The sequence below is a fragment of the Sebastes fasciatus genome, chromosome 16, assembly GCF_043250625.1.
Source record: "Sebastes fasciatus isolate fSebFas1 chromosome 16, fSebFas1.pri, whole genome shotgun sequence".
Taxonomy (NCBI): domain Eukaryota; kingdom Metazoa; phylum Chordata; class Actinopteri; order Perciformes; family Sebastidae; genus Sebastes; species Sebastes fasciatus.
This window is the reverse complement of record NC_133810.1, coordinates 27,950,336-27,970,257: the sequence shown is the minus strand read 5'-3', so window position 1 is coordinate 27,970,257 and position 19,922 is coordinate 27,950,336. Positions and strand designations below refer to the sequence as shown.

The window sequence follows — 19,922 nt, the reverse complement described above, 5'->3', positions numbered from 1 at the left end:
GGTTAAGTTACACTGGGTTATTAGGAGGGAGCCTCTGACCTAGATCTGCGGCGGCCTCCCTACATCATTACACACCTCCATCAGAATAACAATAAGAAAATAACATGGTGTGACGTCATAGCAGCTGGGTTAACCTATGTACTGTACGTTCAACCACACATGCAGTCACAGATGTAAACACGCCAGTAAAACACACACAGCTGGTAAAAACACACAGTATAAACGGAAATGCATAACACACATATCCACTGTCGGTGTGTACAGACAGACAGCTGGCCGGCCCAGCAGGAATGGGACTGGACGGTGGAAGCGTTCCCATCGCTGTGCGGTGTTACCTTACCGTGAGGTGAAGCCATCAAAAAGGGGGGGAGGGAGAGGGAGAGGGAGGCACGAATGAGGGCAGCGCCGCTCACAGAGAAAAGGTCAAACAGATCGACTTACTTTCCTGGATCCGGGATCTGACTACAGACGGTCCTCAGAGCCTGGAAGCTGTTCCTGATGGCGTGGATGTTTGCCATTCCCATGAACATCACCTCACAGTTGGGGTAGTACTCTAATTACAGACAAACGTAAACAACTCTGATGAACGCCAAGACGTAAACACTTAGCGTGTAAGATACAGTAGCATCATATGTTCAGATGATGGTGTGTTTTTTTCCGGTGATTTGATTATCTGAGTCAAATGCAACATTCATGGTTTTTAGCAATAAGTCAGTCACTGATGGCAGTAACAGCTTGCTTACTGAATATCATATGTCAAACGATGTTTACAATCCAGGACCGAGTAGCACTTTCTTAAATAGCCGTGTGATCAAAAGCAGCACAGACCAACTTGATATCTTTGAGTTTTTGTGGGCAGCTTCTTCTTCTTTGAACTTTGACCTCTAAATAGGTCGACCTCTACAAGACAGATCCAATTGCATTGTAGGACCACCACACTTTGATGGTAAAAAAACGATTGCCCCATGTACACATCCAGCAGTTATGGGGAAACATTAGCAAATCGCATTTCTGGCAACCTGACAAATGGGAGCCCAATATTCACCCTCCATTCATGGCTGGTTCAGACTACAAGATATCAGCCCGGTTATAGCCCGACACGGCCGTCGTAGGGTGTCGGCTCGGATAGGGAACGACAATGAGTGTTGTGCGCGACAGAGGCACTAAAGCAACCCGGTGAGTAGGCTACCGCCTTGTTTTCTAATGTGCTCCCGTTTGCGTTTAAATTTCAACACTACCTGGATCCATTTAAAATTAAAAGCCCCCTAGCATTTCAGTGGAATCCCTTTAGTTTCTGAAAAGGCTTTTATTGTTAAACATTCGCAGGAAGTTGAGGAAAATTCAGTGACTTGCACGGTTCTCATACGGTCCTTCAGATGAAGGACTCAAAAGCTGCAGAGTTGATGGGAACGGCATAGTTGAGTACTAAATCTTTGTGCGTACGTCACTTTGAGCGATGGCTTTCACACAAGTCATTAGTTAATATAAAGAATTCTGATTCTTATTAAGTTTGAATTTCCTGCAAGGATCACTGAGCAGGATCAGAAGCATACAGGTGGTGAATACACACTCCAGAGTTTTGTAAGGGCTGTTAAAAATTTTAATGTGATAAATAAACGTTGACACACAATATCAGTTGCCTTTGATCTCTATCTTACAAAAAAACAAAATTCATTGAATTGTTTAAGGCTTTTTCAAATGTCTGGTCGCACTAACCTTCACATTCGCAGCCTCCGCCCTTGGCTCGGTTGGCCACTGCAGCGGTGTAAGAGCGAGCATCCAGAATCAGCAGCTTCTGTGGCACAGTGTTGTCGTCGCAGCCAGAGCCGCCCGTCAGAGAGGAGTCTGGAGGACAGAGAGATGATTTTTTACTGTTATGAGTGGATGGCATTTATGTGAATCAAACTGCTGGGGAGGTGAAGAGAGGGAGAGAGAGAGCGTGAAAGGAGAAGGAGGGAATCAGAGAAGTGTCAGGGACATGATTAACAGAAACTGACTCTATTTGTAACCTGCTGAAAATCAATACATCCTCCTGATGACACAACCACAGGGCTGCTATAGGTAACGATCACAAGTCAAGAGACCTGCTTTCTACCATGGAGAAAGACGAGTAATTACTCCGATGCTGCAACTAAACTACTTGTCTCTACACTCAGTGTTGTGCTGCCACTCCCTTTCCAGCCTGTTGTCGTGCACCCAGTAATGGTGTTAAAGACCCTTTCAGACATATTGGCATCATCTTTGAAAAATAACCGAAATTAAAAATAGCAAAAAGGGAAAAATAAAACCACACAAATTGCACTGGCAGTTGTTCCACTAGTTACTAAGTCTGATCATAATGCAGTAACATTAATGGATACTGCATGCACTTCATTTTAAAATGGGAGCATGTAAGAACTCAGGAAATGGAGCATAATGTGATTTAATGCTACTTAATTCACTATAAATTGTTGACAATGTATTTGCCGAACAAGCCCCAATGTATGCAGGCATAATTGAAAATGGTGTATTACTTCTGCTCAGCATCTTTATCTGTTGGTAGTCCACTTTGGAAGTAAGGAAAATTAATGAGACATGTAAATAATGGAAATTTCCTTCCGTTTTTATCTTCCTTCTGAGTCATAAGGATATTTTCACAATAATCAGCTTGAATTTTGAACGCATTTTTGAGAGCTACGGTGCATGCATGAGCATAAATCAAACAACTGCTTTACCAAAATCGCTGTCGGAGGAGTCGGGAGCTTCCCCGCGCTGTCGGCAGGCTGGCGCTCCGCAGGTGCCCTTGGCTCCGGTGTCCATCTGACACGCCTTGGCGATGGATGTCACCAAGTACTCGTCATCTGTGTTTCTCCAGCCCCACCAGCTGATCTCAGGCTGGCTGCAACGGGAGATCACCGCCCCGTTCCTCTGGTGCCTGGAGTTCAAGGTTATAGAGTCAGTACACACAAGTACAGATCTAAAGATCAAAACAGAAAAGGCTGTATGCACAACATGTAAAAATGTGATAGTGTGTATATGACTGTGTGTCAGTAAACCCACCTGTAGACCACCACAGGGATCCTCTTCCAGGATCTGAAGGAAGCCACACTGTCCAGCTCCTTGTCTGTGATCCATATTGGAACCAGAAGCTTCTGCGGGTAGCTGGAGCATAGCCTGTTGACAAAAAGGACAAGACACAGGAAGGTTCAATGCAGTTCATACTGCTGCAAACATTATATAGTACACTAAGGCTGACTTAAAGGGTGACTTCAGTATTTTTCAACCCTATTTTCTTATGTTTTTGTGTCTAAGTGACTAATGGGGGACAAAATGTTTTGAGATTGGTCCGGTATTGAGGGAGAACGCTGCAGCTGCCAGCCGCTAAACGGGCTGCAATGTAATCATGTGGGGCAACCTGCCGATCGTCAGTTGGAGAGGAGTGCTGGTGTTGTCAGAGTTTGGTTGTGTTGGAGTACAGAAGGCGTAACTTATAGTGTTATCTAAAAGATTTTCAATGTCATGGCTAAATATTTAGATGATTTCGACAATGTGGATGGAACGCGATGTTTCAGAGCGGGACACACAATAACAAACAGATCGGATCAAGCGAAAGGCAAGAAAAACGTCTTATTTCTCCGTCGGGTCCTTTCCTTAATATTGTCAGACACTTATAATAATAATATGAGCCTGTCAGTGGTGAAAAAAAACCTTTTAGTGGACATAAATTGATGGTGAGGAGCTGCCCTGAGCAACTATATTACAGCCCGTTTAGCGACTGCTGTCTGCAGTGTTATCACTCGATACTGGACCAATTTCAATAATTGTTGTTCCCATTAGTCACTTAAGACACAAAAACATGGAATAATAGGGTCCAGGTTGAAAAATACTACAATTACCCTTTGCCAGCAATAAGAGTCTTTCAGTGTAGACAAAATAGTCCTTGAAGGAGCAGCAAACAACATTGTTAGATATACACAAATGTTCTGGTTTTCAGGGTCACTACATCATCAAGAACTCTCAGCTCTGGCAGAGAACAAATCACAGAGTGCTTTGTCTCTGTCTCTGGTCTCCTCCTCCTCTCATGATACTGTCTTCAATGTCTATTCATCTGCTGGCTGTCTAAGGAGGGGAGACAGAGACAGTGTGTGTGTGTGAGTGTGAGAGAGAAAGAGAGGGAAAGTGAAACACTGTGCTGAGTCATGGGCCTCAGCAGGCTGCAGCTTGTTTAATTAGCCAGTTGTCCTGTGTGTCTTTCTCCCTCAGCGGGACGTGCTCTCTAGGGCCCTCCGAGCAGACTGACCTTTTTTTTTCGTAGTGTTTATTTGTCCAGACAGCGAAGGAGACAGAAGGGTCTCGTACACAGGTACACACACACACACACACACACACGGTATACAGCATTATTCCAGCGTGAGTGCTGGATGTTATTTGGTGAGAACGCTGCTGGCCTGAGTGGTCAGACGAGGCCACGGCGAACAAGTATACACATTAACCTGCCTTGTTGAAGGCATTTATAAAGCAATAGTCCACTGCAAATCTATCTTTTGAGTATAAAATAGCAGCTACAATGGATAACAGAGGCAATCCAGACTCACGGCAAAAGTATGCCGAAAATATCTAAATGTACATAGAAACATATCCAACCACTCCAGCAGCGTATTACGTGTCTCCACTGTTGATCCGTCTCCACAATTGTTCTTTCACCAATAAACCAATAATGGAAGAGAAGTGGATTAAGCTGCATTAGTGGTTTGATAAGTTCCTGTGTATGTTTTGATACATCTTGACACATTTTTTGTCATGACTCCATACCTGTAACCGTTGGGACCTAATATTGATAGTGCAGGATGAAAGAAGTTAAAAGGAACAGCGTGTAGGATTTGGCGACATCTAGTGGTGTGGTTGCAGATTGCAACCAACTGGTTACCCCTCCGCTCACTCCTCCCTTTCCAAGACTGCAGTAACGTGAGGCGCCGAACGCAAAACCGCGGTAACGCCGTTCGCCTCACTCAGACGGTATTGCCCTCTCTCTAGAGCCAGTGTTTGGTTTGTCCGTTCTGGGCTACCGTAGGATGTTCATGGCGGGAAACAACACGGACTGCGTGAAAAGGACCCGCTCCCAATGTAGATATGAAGGACTAATTCTAAGCTTATGAAAACACGATGATTATTATTTTCAGGTGATTATTCACTCATGAAAACATAATTATGAATATTATATTCCATTTCTTCTACTAGATCCCCCGAAATGCTACACACTGTTCCTTTAATACTAATGGATACTAATATTATTTGTCTTACTTGATTTGAGGGAAAATCATGCTTTAAGTTTTGGAACTACATTTCCCATGATGCTCTGGCATGTAAACAGGAAGTATCATGTTGCCATGGAGACAGTTAGTTAGCTGCGATCTGCAGCAAGAGCCCCGTTTTGTTTTTTTTCTTGCATATTTGTTTACATTTTGGAAAATTGGCACCATTGAAAGTATGCAGAATTAGCTTTTAGCAGTTCCTGTTTGCAGTGTACCGATAGATTTACAGACAACTATCGCTGGATTACTGATTCTCAGACAAGTTTTGGAGTTATGAGAAGGTTTTTTCCCTCTATTTTATGGATTTAGGGACATCTATCTGCAGTGGACATTGGAGACAACGATAACCTCGAGAAATGTAAATCACACCAAATGTAAAAATGATGACTAAGTGTATAACGTCTGTGTAAGTGTAAATCAACCGGACTTCTACCCTCCCCAAAAGTAACCGTAATTCAAGATCAATTCAAAACTTCTATTTCCTGAGAAAGCTCTGACACACAGTGCTGAGACGAGGCCACCACACAATCTGTTCAGTTTGGCGACATAGCATCTCTACTTGTGCCTGATCCAAGCCCTACTCTTTGTCACAGCTCTCAAAAAGCTCTTTGAAACACCGTCACTCATCATTCACTCTCTAAACGACGACCAGGACTCTGTACAGCAGCAGTTATTGTAAAGCTATCTGCCGCGACAGAGGTGCCGTGCTATTTATGTTAAAGTATCTGTGACATACTTGAAGTTGCAGTTTATGTCGGACACTCTCCAGACGTTCTGTGTGTCGAAGCCCATCCTCTTGACCTCCATTTCCATTCGCTGACGCACGTGATCGCCTGCACACACAGAGAGGGAAAGACAAAGGAAATTATTTTAGGTATATCAACATTTTAACAAAATAAAAAACCCCAGAGGCCTAATTGTTCTTAAACAATTGTGTTAAGTTCAGTCTTGTGTGTTGACCTGGGCGACAGAGATGAACGTGCTGGTCTTCATCGTCGGCGTTGCCTCCCAGACACCAGGCATGATAGGCAAGGGCGAACAGGTCCTCCAGCCGGGACGGGTGAGCTATGGCCCGGTTCAGACGCTTGACCCACTCCTGGCATTGCTTGAACGTTGCAAAGTGGCATCTGTGGAGAACCCAACGTGAAGATTAGAAAGACGAGACAAACAACAAAATATCTCGTTACAACTTCATGCATTAGGGACCGAGAGAAAAAAACAGAAAAACTAATTTCTTCAGATGTTCCGTTATTTTCCAGCCTTAAAACAGGAGTAACAATGTGGCTGCTTAATGATGAGGAACCAAGACGCCGCCGGCACATATGCTGCTGAGAATATGAAGGCTCCACTGGTTTTGATCTTTACAGATGTGCATGAACACATGATAATTTCAGTCTGCTGTGAAATAAAAACAGGTCTCTGACTTTTTTACTTGAAACAGTTTCACATAATGTGTATTTGCCATCTGTCTGATCTTGGTAAATGACTGTAGCAATCAAAAATGAAGTTAAATCACCAAACAAAACAACTCCAAATGCTAAACAGCATACCTTTTAAGATATCTCATCTTTTAATATCTTTTAAAAGAAATCTAAATAACAATAAATATGATGTCCATCCGAATTATCGTTATTTTATTCAGTCTTCAATACAACATATTATGAAAAATAATAATATGTTTAATTTAAGGCTGTTAATCTATTTGAATATTTAATTGCGATGAATCGCATGATTGTCCATAGTTAATCGTGATTAATTACACATTTTTTATCTGTTCAAAATGTACCTTAAAGGGAGATCTGTCAAGTATTTAATACTCTTATCAACATGGGAGTGGACAAATATAACTCTCACAGGTACAACATTATTAATTAACGTTTCATAGTTGTTAACAGTAAAATAACAATTAACTAAGTTTAATTAAGTATCAATTTACCATTTATAAATGATTGTTATTATAAAGTGTTACTGAATTATATCACTTTATTAGAGCTATAAGCCTGTAACCTAATTAGTTAAGTATAGTAGTGTGTAGATTGCCTCACGGCCAGACTGAAACTATTGTATTATTCATTCGAATGCATACCAGACCACAGCACTGTTGTTAATAACAGCATCAATCTGCCTGCGGGGTTAATATGACGTGTTGAGTGTGTGAGTGAGCTGCTCTCCTTACCTGACAACTTTGGAGTCTTTGCAGATGATGTGCAGCTGGAACATATCTCTGCTCTCCACGTTGTCTATCAGCCTGAGAGGCACCTGTAGGGGGAGACAGAGCGCATGCGTGATGAGCCTGATGGCCCCGCCGTCAGAGCAGACAGCACATCTGCAAAGAGGTTACCACCCTCTGGTCCTGGCTAGAATAGACAGAGTACAGCTTTATTAGCTCACTGTGGAGGAGAAGAAAGCTGCTGCAGTGTTTTAACTTTTTTTTTTCTCTCGACCTCTGTTATGATACCAAACAAGAACTATAAACAGAGGTTTGTCTATTGTGCTTTCAAAGCTTTGAAGTTATCCTGTGGATTGTGGTGTTAACGAAGGCGCTGCTAAGATTTGCAAAAATCGCCCACGCAACTTCCCCTTTGGTCAAACCTCAATGCAACAGCACTTTGTTCACCGTGTATGAATGAGAAAATACTATTTTATGTCTCATAGCACCTTTTTTTTTTACTAAGTCTCAAGGTCAGCCAACACATTGCACCACAAAGATTTTCTCCTTTCACAGATAATTACAATAAATCCAGTGTTAACACTGAGTTGATCTTTAATTACAATTTGTCCTCGGCGCACCGTAATCGTTTAAAATGAAGAGGAGCTGTTTGTTGGTGCTCCAAATGGCATCCGCATAATTTCACAGACCGTAAGGAAACAACCAGTCAGAGCCGAGCTGGAGCCTTGCCGTCTCTGAGCAGCTGTCAATCACTCGCAAACTCCGATCAAACGGTCAAACTAGGCAGCGCTGATCAAATATGAATCAATATTCTGTTACTGTAAATATTCTTCCCATAAAATGTTTTCACAAACATCTTGTCGTGTGCTGTTTAGCTGTAAAATGAGAAAGTTTGTGATCCGGCAGCCATGTGGAGATCAGTTGAGGAAATACTAAGCACCACCCACCAGTCAGAGCAAACTCTCATTTTAAAGCTAAACATTACACTACAATATTAATAAATATTAATGCGTATTTGATCAGCGCTGCCTAGTTTGACAGTTCGGACAGCTGCCTCCGTTGAATGAACAGCCAATAGGAACGCTCTCTCTCTGAAATGACCAATTTGACCAAATGGTCAAAGTCTCCCGTCGCAGGCTGAATTTTCTAAAGCCGAAAACAGATCCGAAAACAGATCCAAGAACAGATCCAGAAGTCTATCAGAACACTTTCTCTCAGAACACTTGAATTACAATATGCTAAAAGGTTAATATGCCCAATGCAGCCAAAATATTCTGCCTACTGCCGCTTTAAGCTGTCTAGACAGTGGCAGAGGGTGGTGTTTTATCATATGGTACTCACAGATATCTCAGTGTCCACACCTGGGTAGGTCTAAAACACAGTGACACCATGGAGCACACACACAGAGAGAGAGAGGGAGGGAGGGATGGAGGGAGGGAGGGAGGGAAGACACAAGACAGGAGGAAATGGAAAAACTATTAAACCAAAAACATCCAGGATACAAAAAGGAAATGAAGAGTTAAAAGGAAAGAAAACATCAAAGAGGTTGGAAAAAAAAGGACAATAACTGATTGCGCTACTTGCAGCACATGACTGAGCCAAATGGAAATCATGGAGAGAAAGACAAACATGGACGGGAGCAAAGGGCAAGAAAACAGCTTAGAAGTAGGGTGATGAGTTGTGAAGGGGGTGGGAGAGAGGCTTGTTGGCATTCATACAGAGTTCATCTGTGCTGCCGGGGTCAAGGTAGGACTCTGGATAGCAGTTCGATAGGGACTGTTAGCTGCCGACTCTCCTCTGCTAAAGTAAGTCAAGGTGAAGAGGCGTCCTGAACATCCCGGTGATCGGACCTCACCTCCTCCTCCTCCTTTTCAAATCTTTGTCATCTTTTCCATAAGCTGAATCCTTCTGGAAAAGATTACTATGGATTTGGAAAGGAGGAGGAATTTCGCTGCCAGTGAACGCAAACAATTGGCCCGTTTGTGTTTGAGCAAGGTCTGACGTCAGCAGGAGCGAGCCGGTGGACATCAGTGCCAGTGGGGGCCGGGCCTTTGGAGCCTAGATGTCACATTAAAGCTCTCCTGCCTGGAGATCAAGGGGGGCCGCCAATCCTGGTACAAACAACTTCATGCCAACTACGCTGGGATATGACCAAAACCGCTTTACGGGTACTCCATGTACAGTAAAATACTTGTAATTTTTTATTTGCCCAGTTAGCGCAATTATGTGTTTATAAAATTTATATGAGGGAAAGGGGAAAAGCCAACAGTATGTGCGTCCAAACTAGCCTCCTCTCTCCTGCTATTGGCTTCTGTAGTGGCATGGCATGACAGCAGTAGAGATCACAGACGCTCGTGCCATTTGGACAGAAGTGAAATTTTGTGGTTCTTCTTCTGTGTGTTTATTGTCTGGGACGTGCACTTACGTTGATGACAGAGTCCTTGAACTTGATGTGGAGCCTGTAGTTAGAAATGGCAATGACGGCTTCGTCGGCACAGCCAAGATATTCCACCCCTTCCCCCTGAAGAACTGCGAATGGCACCTGTAGAGACACAAAACACACCAGATTGTTGAGGTTGTAGCAGCAAAAACACGACACCAACACCAGTTTATTATCTTTATTATGTCTACAGGGAGTATAAATCATAACATCCACGTTTTCTCTCTGTGTTCTCCGAGCCTAGGCGTCTACAGCCATTGCTAACTGCTCTTGGAGGGCGTACTTAGGCATAGCAGTGCTTTGAGCTAAATGCCAACATGTTGATGTTTAGCAGGCATAATGTTTAACATGTTCATCATCTTAGTTGAGCATGTTGGCATGAGTAACATTTACGTATTTAGTATTAACCCAAAGTTAAGGGATAATCAAAAATTATTACAATTCATTCTGAGGGAGAATAATCAACCAACATCACCCCACAAAGAGACCGACATTGCTATCACTGCTAGAATAGTCACCTGCTCCAAACAAATAGGGGTCAGCATTTCACCTCTACTACTGGGTCCATACAATCTAAATTTACAGTCATCAGAATATGTAAAATTCAACCAAACTACTGAAAGTACGAGAGGCGGTCAAATTAATTAACACTGCTATCTTATAATATTCACTCCCATGTTGATAAGAGTATTAAATACTTGACAAATCTCCCTTTAAGGTACATTCAGAACAGATAGAAAAAATTTGCGATTAATTTGCAATTAATGCAATTAATTATGGACAATCATGTGATTATCGCAATTAAATATTTTAATTGACTGACAGCCCTAAAAATCACATAACACTGTAACCTCATCCTGTAATAATGTTATATTATAAACTAAAATTCTGGCCAAATCTTACACATTACACCTTTAACTAGTCAATAAATTAGCCTCGAAATGCTTGGTCAGATTCTTAGTCATGTTTACTTCTTTGATTAGATATATTCAGAATTTTAAAAAACATAATTTTGCTAATTTAAGACTGCATTTTATTCAGGCAAAGATCCTGAGCAGGAGCTGCTTGGGATTGAGACAATATTAAACACTGGTGCATTTGAGAAGTCTGGCTTTTTTTTTTTTTAAACAGAAAAAAGGTTTTGAGGAACAACCGGTTTCTATGCCTGAAAGGGAAGTATCTAATGTATCATTCTGGTATCGTTACAGAAACTCAAGTATCATATTGGCGCTGGTATTGACATTTATCGAACAATACTCCGCACTAAACAAAATCAACAAGCAACAAGTTTGTGCTCGCACTCTCCTATAAAGATAAAGATAAACTCATAATGATTGTGGAAAGAGTGACATTACAGATATGACAAAAAGGGGCGATGTGGGGGGGAACAATGTGCATGTGTAGCTGTCCAATTAGCACATAGTAGTTTTACAGAAGGACCTTTGTGAGCGCAGAGGGCTTGTTGGTGAGCCTGAATGAGCAGGCAGACAAGAGGCAGGGCTAGACCGTCTGCACCAGAGCTGACGGTACAGTGAGGGATCCCAGAACTGTCCATTAACATTCCTACTTGTACCCATTTCATTACAGCCAAGCCAAGCCCAGGCTTTGTCTGCAACGAGACCCAAACATTAAGATAATTGGTTCCCAACTGAGGTAAATAGTAAACATTCGTCATTTCGCTCTGAGGCAGGGCATTAGCTTTAAAAGCCGACCGCAAGGAAACACACAGCTACAGTTGCCAACTTTTGAAAGACGTCTCAATTCATATGGAGATGGAGGCGTCCACTAAATGTGACTGTACTGTTTATTGGAGCTGCATCTCCAAGGGATTTAAAAATGATTTCAGTGAACTGTGAGACCCTTTATGACTGCAGTTGATCAGGAGGTTTAAAGCTATAACATTATAAATCATTTTCAGTCCACTTGCATAAAACATTCCTTCTGGCTGACGTGAAACAGTAAAGTGAGTCGGGAGATATATTACAGCTCGGACATTATTCTCTCCCATCTGACAAATTGAGGGTTGTGTTACGCCCATTCATTCCTCGTTTACATAACCTCTTCACACTTGAGTTTCTCTGAGTCATCACTTCAGTGCAATCACCTGCATGCACTGATGTTAGTTCTGGCTGCATTAACATAACCGTAGTCATTGGGGACCGCGGATTGGGACCCAAGTCTCGTTGTTTAGTTGCTGGTAGTGAGGACAACAGTGTTGCTTGGAGACAACATTACCTCATCCTGCATTAGCATGCAATGCTGAGTCACGGAGAGGAGGACCCGCTGGTGCATGCTAAAAAGAGGACATGCAGCGGGGCAGATGGGGGATTATGGTAAAATGTCAGAAAATCAGGCTTAGTTGAAATAACATTAGCCAACGCGGTTAAAAGCACAGCCTTAGTTAGTGCACAGGGGGCACACGAGCTGGACGTGACTGACCCAGAATGACAGGTCGACATCTACTAAAAAAAACATACATATAATAGATCCAAAATAAAACTATTCTTGTCTTTTTAAAAGGAATATTGTCGATTGGCAAGGTGTCAAAAGCTGTTGACGACTGTTGGTCCAGAGAAAAAAAAAACAATCAATCCCCTGACATTTATCACTGCACCTGCTGTTGCTCATCTCTAGCTGAAAATGTGTGTGTGAGCCGGGACAGGAAGCATGAGGGAAAGAGCACAGCTTAACCTGGGAAATGGAGCACGTAGTACTCTGCACTCAGACACCAACAGAGCCAAATATAGGCACAGGCCTCCTGGCACTCTGCACCGGGACTTCTAAAAAGTGGAATATCTAAATTTTCGACAGTCAAATTATGCATGCGTTTAGAAATGTTTCACTTCTGCGACTCAACCAGCTTTAAAGTGACAGGCGTACAAACACAGCTGGCACCCAAACAAAGCTGAAAACTATGAAGTTGTTCACTGTGTCAGAAGAAAAGCTGTAGATACAGTTTTACTATATAAAAAAGGAGAGAAAATTATGCATGCTTTTTAGAAATGTTTCAACTCTGTAACTCAACCAGCTTCAAAGTGACAGGCGCACAAACGCAGCTGAAAACTATGAAGTCGTTCAATGTGTCAGAAAAAAGCTGCAGATACAGTTTTACTATATAAAAAAGGAGAGAAACCCTAATGTAAAGCATTTTGGCTTTCTTCAAGAGTCACGGGACGTAGCCAATTTGCATTAAAGCGGCAATAGGCAGAATATTTTTGGCACCATTGGGCAAAAGTTCCATAATAACGTTTCAGCATATTGTAATTCAAGTGTTCTGAGAGAAAACTAGACTTCTGCACCTCCTTTTGACTCTGTTTTCAGGCTTTAGAAAATCTATCCCGTGACGGGAGACTTTGACCAATCACAGGTCATTTCAGAGAGAGAGAGAGCGTTCCTATTGGCTGTTCATTCAACGGAGGCAGCTGTCAATCACTCGCAAACTCCGATCAAACAGTCAAACTAGGCAGCGCTTATCAAATATGAATTCATATTCTGTTACTCTAATGCATATTACTAGCGTGAATGTTTTCAGAAACTGTAAAATGAGGCTCAACTGATCTCAACATGTGGGCCGGGTCACAAACGTTCTCATTTTACAGCTAAACAGTACACTACAAGATGTTTGTGAAAACATTTGAGGCGAGAAATAGGCATTACAGTTACAGAATATTGATTCATATTTGGTCAGCGCTGCCTAGTTTGACAGCTGCTCAGAGACGGCAAGGCTTCAGCTCGGCTCTGATTGGTTGTTTTGCTCTGGTCTGTGAAATCTTGCAGATGCCATTAGGAGCACAGCAGGAGACACCGGGGACACATGATTTTTTTAAACTCATATTTGCTCTAATTCTACCCACTGCAGCTTTAAATATTGCCTCAACAGCAGAAGTAATGGCTGAAATGAGAATGTGCAGCTAGCTACTGAATCTGTGTGCTGCTCTGTTGTGGTAGAGAGACCTACCATGTCCTGCTGAGAGTGCCATAGTTAACATGCTGTACAGACCGGGCGCTGCATTAAACAAGCTGTGCTCCAAAAGTAGGTGCATGAGTCACCAGCAGTCAGCAAGTGCAGCAGAAGATACTGTGTCACGTTTCCCTCTATGAAGCCCTCAGCAGCAGAAATATTTAAGAGAGAGAGAGAGAGAGAGAGAGAGAGAGAGAGAGAGAGAGAGAGAGAGAGAGAGAGGGAGGGAGGGAGGGAGAGAGAGAGAGAGAGCAGAAAGACCCATGAATAACACTCTCTGACTTGCAAGTCGTGACTTCCGGTTCAAGCAGCCTGCCTGTGAGGACATGCACGTGTGCACACACACACACAAATGCAAGCATGCACCATGGCTTGCACGCACACAGGAGGGAAGGCAGCAGGGTATTAAATACGGTGGGTTAGGGAATGCCTGTAAGAGACATCAGCTGTCAGAGAAACTATCATGGATCGCCTGCACACAAAGCAAAAACATAAAAGCAGAGATACAATGAGGAGCTGCATGTGTGAATGCAGGGGGAGGGGAGGCGAAGTAGAAGAAAATGTTGCAAGGCAACTAAAATGAGAGCATTACTTTGAACGGAAACAGGCTGGCTCCTCAGATTAAGATACAGCCTCATAAACTTTGTTAGACTCTTCTCACGTCGCTAAGCAGGAAATAAAGAAATTTACCAGGACCTTTGACCCACATAGCCCTTTGGCGCACTGCCCCACACTTTTGAACAGGTTGATACTTCCTGCAGTTCATTGTAACCCAAGTGGAAACGAGCTTCAGGTGAAAACCAAAAAAACAGAAACAACAGATACTGACCCCAGGCTGGGCAAATCCAGAGTCCACCTATCCTTTGTCCAGTTCTCCAGACACATAATGCTCAGCTCCATTAACCACCAGACAGCCAAAGCGCACAAACTCAACACCACGGAGGGCACAACGCAAGTTGTCCGTCACAGTTTTTGCTACTGGCGTCTTCACTGTAGAATAGACTTACAAATCCCTCTCACTTCAGTGACCTAAATGCTTTTTAGCTGCCCTGTTCTTTATCCTCTGCAGTGACTTCTACGTAACAGTGGAGGATACAGCCGTGCAACGGAGACAGACACTTAGAAGTCAAATCTTGTCATTAAAAGGAACTGACAGAGTTTTGTCCAATTCAATGTAAGTATTATTTTAGATGAGTTTACTTTCATAAAACAAAAACTATAAAATAATGGTTTCAACTTGACACTGAGCCAATAATAGTGTTGATAATGTTTATGGTCAGCTAATGCACTTTGAATGAAGGACATTTATGTGTATGACGTATGTGTGACGTAGACGAACCCATGTAGCATGCTGTCATTACTGTTGTCAGTGTGATGTAACCACTACTACAACTACAGGGAGGTGCAAATCACACCTTCCCCAGTCCTTTCATACTGTTCACATAAACCTGTCAACATTTTCAACTTCCTGCTTTCAAACCATTCCTTCTGTTCTTGTTAAAGGGACAGTGTGTAGGATTTGGCGGCATATAGCGGTGTGGTTGCAGATTGCAACCAACTGAGTATCCCTCCGCTCACTCCTCCCTTTCCAAGACCGCTGTAACGTGAGCTGTCGAGTGAAAAACTGTGGTAACGCCGTTCGCCTCGCTCAGAGCCCATCCTTACCAAAATAACACTACTTTAGGAGCAACGGAAGTCAGATGGCGGCACCACGTTTTTTTCACTCTGTGGCTCACGTTAGCGCACTCTAGAGACAGTGTTTGGTTTGTCCGTTCTGGCAGAGCAACATAGTGTGTCTGCTAATAGATCCAACAAAATGATACACTGTTCCCATTTAGGGCCTTGAATAAATACATGCCTTATTTTAATATGGTAGACTAATTCAGAAACTCTTTTCTAAATAAATTCTGAGGAAAATGTGTTTCTTTTAGAAGTATGCTTCCTTATCTGTAGAGAGCGTGGGCAGCGGTTGCATTCACATGCAAATATTTTGTTATCTGCCAAGTTGCCTAATTGATTTTTTCGTGTGCTCAACACTGATAAAGGATGGCAGAGCAATGACAAAATAGATTGCTCTTCTAGGCCAGTGTCATCATCTCTCCTTCAGTGTCTGGCCTCAAGCCTGCTGAGTGGTGACTCTTGCAGTAATATCCTGGCAATCTACACAGTGGTGTAGAGCTAAAGCTTCATCAGGGTGTTTCAGAGGAACGCTCTGGTGACACGCCAGGAGCCGGGATTGAGGATGAGGTCATAATCTGGAAGTGCGAGACTTGGTCTTTTCACCAGCTCCTGACATGTCGGAGCAGACGGGACTGTCAAGGGTTGATGAAAACTGTTCAGCTCACCTGAAGGCTTTCATCCTCCTTCACCAGCTCCTTCTGGGGGAACAGGTCCTTGGCCTTGATATACTCCAGACTGGGAGGCCCTTCTTCACCCTGTCAGACACAAACACAACGCAGGGATGGTCAGACAATTACCGCTGTCATCATTTAGGTCGACACAGCAGGTTGAAACACCACATACAGATACATATAATAAAAGGAACACAGTCAAACCCCTGGACCAAAACAGTTTAACTATAGCAAGAACAGTGGAATGGCCATCGCGAACGAAAATACAAATCTTCCCTAAAATCAAACCCAAAGTTAATATTGTCAGTGTTCTCGTATTGAGCACTTATCAAGGTGGTTGGCCTTTGATGTAAGGTGCATGGCATACCAGCTCACTCACCGACATCACGTAGGAGATTAAATATTGACTAAGAGTTCCAAAACCCCCTTTAAATAGGGAGCACATGACCTTGTGTTAGGTCAATGAGGCAAGCTATTTTAAAATGATTACCACTCATCCTAAAAAGCATTTTTCCCCTGATTGATTAATGGTGAAGGAATAATGCACCTTTCACATATTTTTATTCCGTTTGCATTGGCGCTGTGCAGGTAGTCGTTGCATTAGCAAATGATAGACAGAAGGGCACCGGATGCCAAAAAGCCGTAGACTTTGTGACTGGGTGTTACAGTCTTGTGCAAACAAAGATACTAGGACTTAGTAAAGTATTTCACACACATGACTAGTTTTTCATGAGTCATCAGACACTTACATTGACTTCTTACAGAGTTTAAAAAATTCTTTGCTGTGTGTTAAATGTTTCTATGACCGTGTAGGACGATCATGTAAACTAATTAGGGCAGTCAGAGTTAACGCGATAATAACACAATAACACAAATTGGTTTTAACTCCACTATTTTCTTTAACGCATTAATGCAATTTAGGATTTTTAGGTTGTAGCAAAGCTAGAGTGAAGATACTGGCATCATATGAAACTAGAAAACCTAAGGAATCCATTGGTACCAACCATGTCATACAAGCCTGCTGCAAAAGAGGCTAAATAACACTCCAAAACTTACGGTAAATTTTGGCGAGGAAAAACTACCATGGCCATTTTCAAAAGGGGTCCCTTGACCTCTGACCTCAAGATATGTGAATGAAAATGGGTTCTATGGGTACCCACGAGTCTCCTCTTTATAGACATGCCCACTTTATGCTAATCCCATGCAGTTTTACTAGACAAATCTCCCTTTAAGGTACATTTTGAACAGATAAAAAAAATGTGTAAATAATTTGTGATCAATCGTGATTAACTATGGACAATCATGCAATTAATCGTGATTTAATTTTGTAAATCGATTGACAGCCCTAAATCTAATTCAATGGTACATTCCGAAGGTTGCTGAAGAATGAAACATCCAAACGCAGTCTTATCAGGTGCACACCTGTTATAATGGATGGTTGGCTAAAATTAGACTGCAGCACCTCAAGAAGCAGCAGAGGTGAGAACGAGAGAGGAATAAGAGGGCAGTCGACCCCATCCTTGCAGCATAAGAGTGCCAGTGCTCCTCTCAGATTGAGCAAGCAGTTGTAAGTTTCTCACATAATAGCAAATATACACATAAAGTTGCATTTACATATTAACTAGTATCCCAATTTTGAGTCTTAACCAGCCTCTTTCTTGTGCTTTCTGCAGGGACTGAGTTACCTCAGCGGTTGAGGATGAAAGCAGTTTGGTTTCTGGCTGCCCATACACTGCTTCTTTTACTACTCTGCTGGATTTGGCTTCACCATCTGAGTACGACCGTATGTCGATACTGTTCCTTAATGAAAACACCAATGAGCGTCCTGAAGAGGGACCAGAGGGAGGCAGAATGTACCGTAGTACTACTGACTTAGGTTGGTCTCTTGCTAATAAAAAAAGACTTGTGTCCCAGCCAGGCCAAAAAGCACAGCAAAATGTCATATTATAGCAGAAAAGCCGTTGATGTTCTCACCATGCAGACCTCCTGCCATGTTTACAATCATTTCACCTGTCAGCCAAAGGTCCAAGCCAGTGATTAAACCACATGACAGCATACCACCCATTGGGCTTTCTGGTAACAGATGGAGTTAGTGCTCCTACAGTGACAACCTCTCCTCTACAAGTCACCAACTTGTCACTGAGATCACCATCTGATTTCAAAGTCATAGAGATCATAGGCATGGCATAGAATAGACAGAGCACAATTTACCAGCTTCTGTGACATGACAGCTTTGTTGACAGAGGACAAACAGTCTATTGCTGCCTATATAGGCTGAGCATACAGACAATCTATAGGCTCAGCAATAAGGGGATAGCTTATTGCTGACATGACGTGCACACGTTTGAATGTGAGGGAGGGGTACTGTTCTTCAAAAATGGGTCAGCAATTACTAATTACAATCATAAAATGTTGACAAATGAATGGGTTCAAATTACCAAGATACATTCACCTTCCTACTGCAATCAAGTCAAACAATAATTCTTGTTTTAGCCATAGACTGTATATAAGAAGTGGACATAATCACCCTGAATCACCGCAAAACTTTCCCCAATTCGCGGGTTCCCTTCTAGACAATGTTTTTTTGCAACCAGAAGTGAAACGAGGGGGTGGAGCTAAGTACAACCGAACGCTGACTGAGACATTTCTAGGTGACCAGAATGTTAAAATGAACCTTTATGAACTGAAAACACATTGACTGATATTGCAATGCGATATGATTTGCAAATATTAGAGGGAACGATTATTTTTACATAATTATTCTCATTTTCATTGAAAAAGATATTTAAATGACCCTAACCCTAACCCATCCCCTGCTTCATGGTCTATTTGACTCTAAATGGGACCATAATTTACTAAATGAACATCATGCTGTATTGAAAAAGACTTGAAACTAGTGATTGAGACCATAAACTCATGTTTACAATGTTTACTGAGGTAATAAATCAAGTGAGACTCATTTTCTCATAGACTTCTATACAATCAGACTTCTTTTTGCAACCAGAGGAGACGCCCCCTGCTGGCTATTAGAGAGAAGGCAAGTTTCAGGCACTTCCGCATTGGCCTCACTTTTCAGACCCGAAGGTTGCCCACTGGTTTTAGCCAACTGAAGAAGTCAAGAAGTAATACAAGTTGAGCTGGAATAATTAACTGATTATCTTTATTAGTAACTATTTTGATAACTCATTGATTGTAAAAAGCAAGGAATTTGAAAAGGCCACCGTGGGCTCTGGCAAAATATAGAAAAACATTTTTCACTATTTTCTGACATTTTTATAGTTAAAACCAATAAGGAGGAAACTAATCGGCAGATTTATATAGAGATATTAGTACAGGTCTTAGTCCTCAGCTGGAGAATCCTTTGCTGCTGCTGACTTTGTATTGAAGGCAGGTGTGAGACGTCTCTGTGTGGGAGAGATTAATGGGATAAGTCACTACACAGAGCCAGTCTACCTGCTACTTCTACACCATAAATTGTAGTAAATGGCAGTGCTGATGGCAGCCATGGAGGTGGGTGTCAAGGCTGTGCCAAACTGAGATGTCTACACTCCTTAAAAGATGCTCCAATGTTAAGTGCTTTCTGGTATTACTGTGGGCTCCATTTCCTCTAAATGATGCCTTTATGTTCGTGCTTCTGTGTTTCCATCTCCACGTAAGACCCACTCAAGGTGAAGATGAGGTGGAAGCTTCGTTTCGAGCATAATGCTGC

General features: G+C 42.3%; 1 protein-coding gene and 1 long non-coding RNA gene across 9 annotated transcripts in view; one reads left to right on the top strand and one right to left on the bottom strand.

Annotated features, from left to right (window-relative positions):
• Nucleotides 1-19,922, bottom strand: part of mtmr4 (myotubularin related protein 4) — a 64,038-nt gene that overhangs the window by 8,424 nt on the left and 35,692 nt on the right. For 5 of the 8 annotated variants that reach the window (XM_074611396.1, XM_074611404.1, XM_074611399.1 and 2 more), the window contains 10 exons: nucleotides 16,208-16,297; nucleotides 9,887-10,003; nucleotides 8,803-8,832; nucleotides 7,468-7,550; nucleotides 6,252-6,418; nucleotides 6,028-6,124; nucleotides 3,040-3,153; nucleotides 2,715-2,914; nucleotides 1,717-1,845; nucleotides 442-553 (listed from right to left, as the gene is read on the bottom strand). In XM_074611396.1, the coding sequence (XP_074467497.1) occupies nucleotides 442-553; nucleotides 1,717-1,845; nucleotides 2,715-2,914; nucleotides 3,040-3,153; nucleotides 6,028-6,124; nucleotides 6,252-6,418; nucleotides 7,468-7,550; nucleotides 8,803-8,832; nucleotides 9,887-10,003; nucleotides 16,208-16,297 (1,139 nt within the window). The remainder of the gene's footprint in view (nucleotides 1-441; nucleotides 554-1,716; nucleotides 1,846-2,714; nucleotides 2,915-3,039; nucleotides 3,154-6,027; nucleotides 6,125-6,251; nucleotides 6,419-7,467; nucleotides 7,551-8,802; nucleotides 8,833-9,886; nucleotides 10,004-16,207; nucleotides 16,298-19,922) is intronic. The other 3 variants (XM_074611397.1, XM_074611402.1, XM_074611403.1) reach the window with 1 other exon arrangement.
• Nucleotides 5,523-18,027, top strand: LOC141753078 (uncharacterized). The gene is made up of 4 exons (XR_012590386.1): nucleotides 5,523-5,649; nucleotides 14,932-15,036; nucleotides 17,589-17,780; nucleotides 17,887-18,027. It is a non-coding gene; the product is annotated as an uncharacterized LOC141753078 (long non-coding RNA).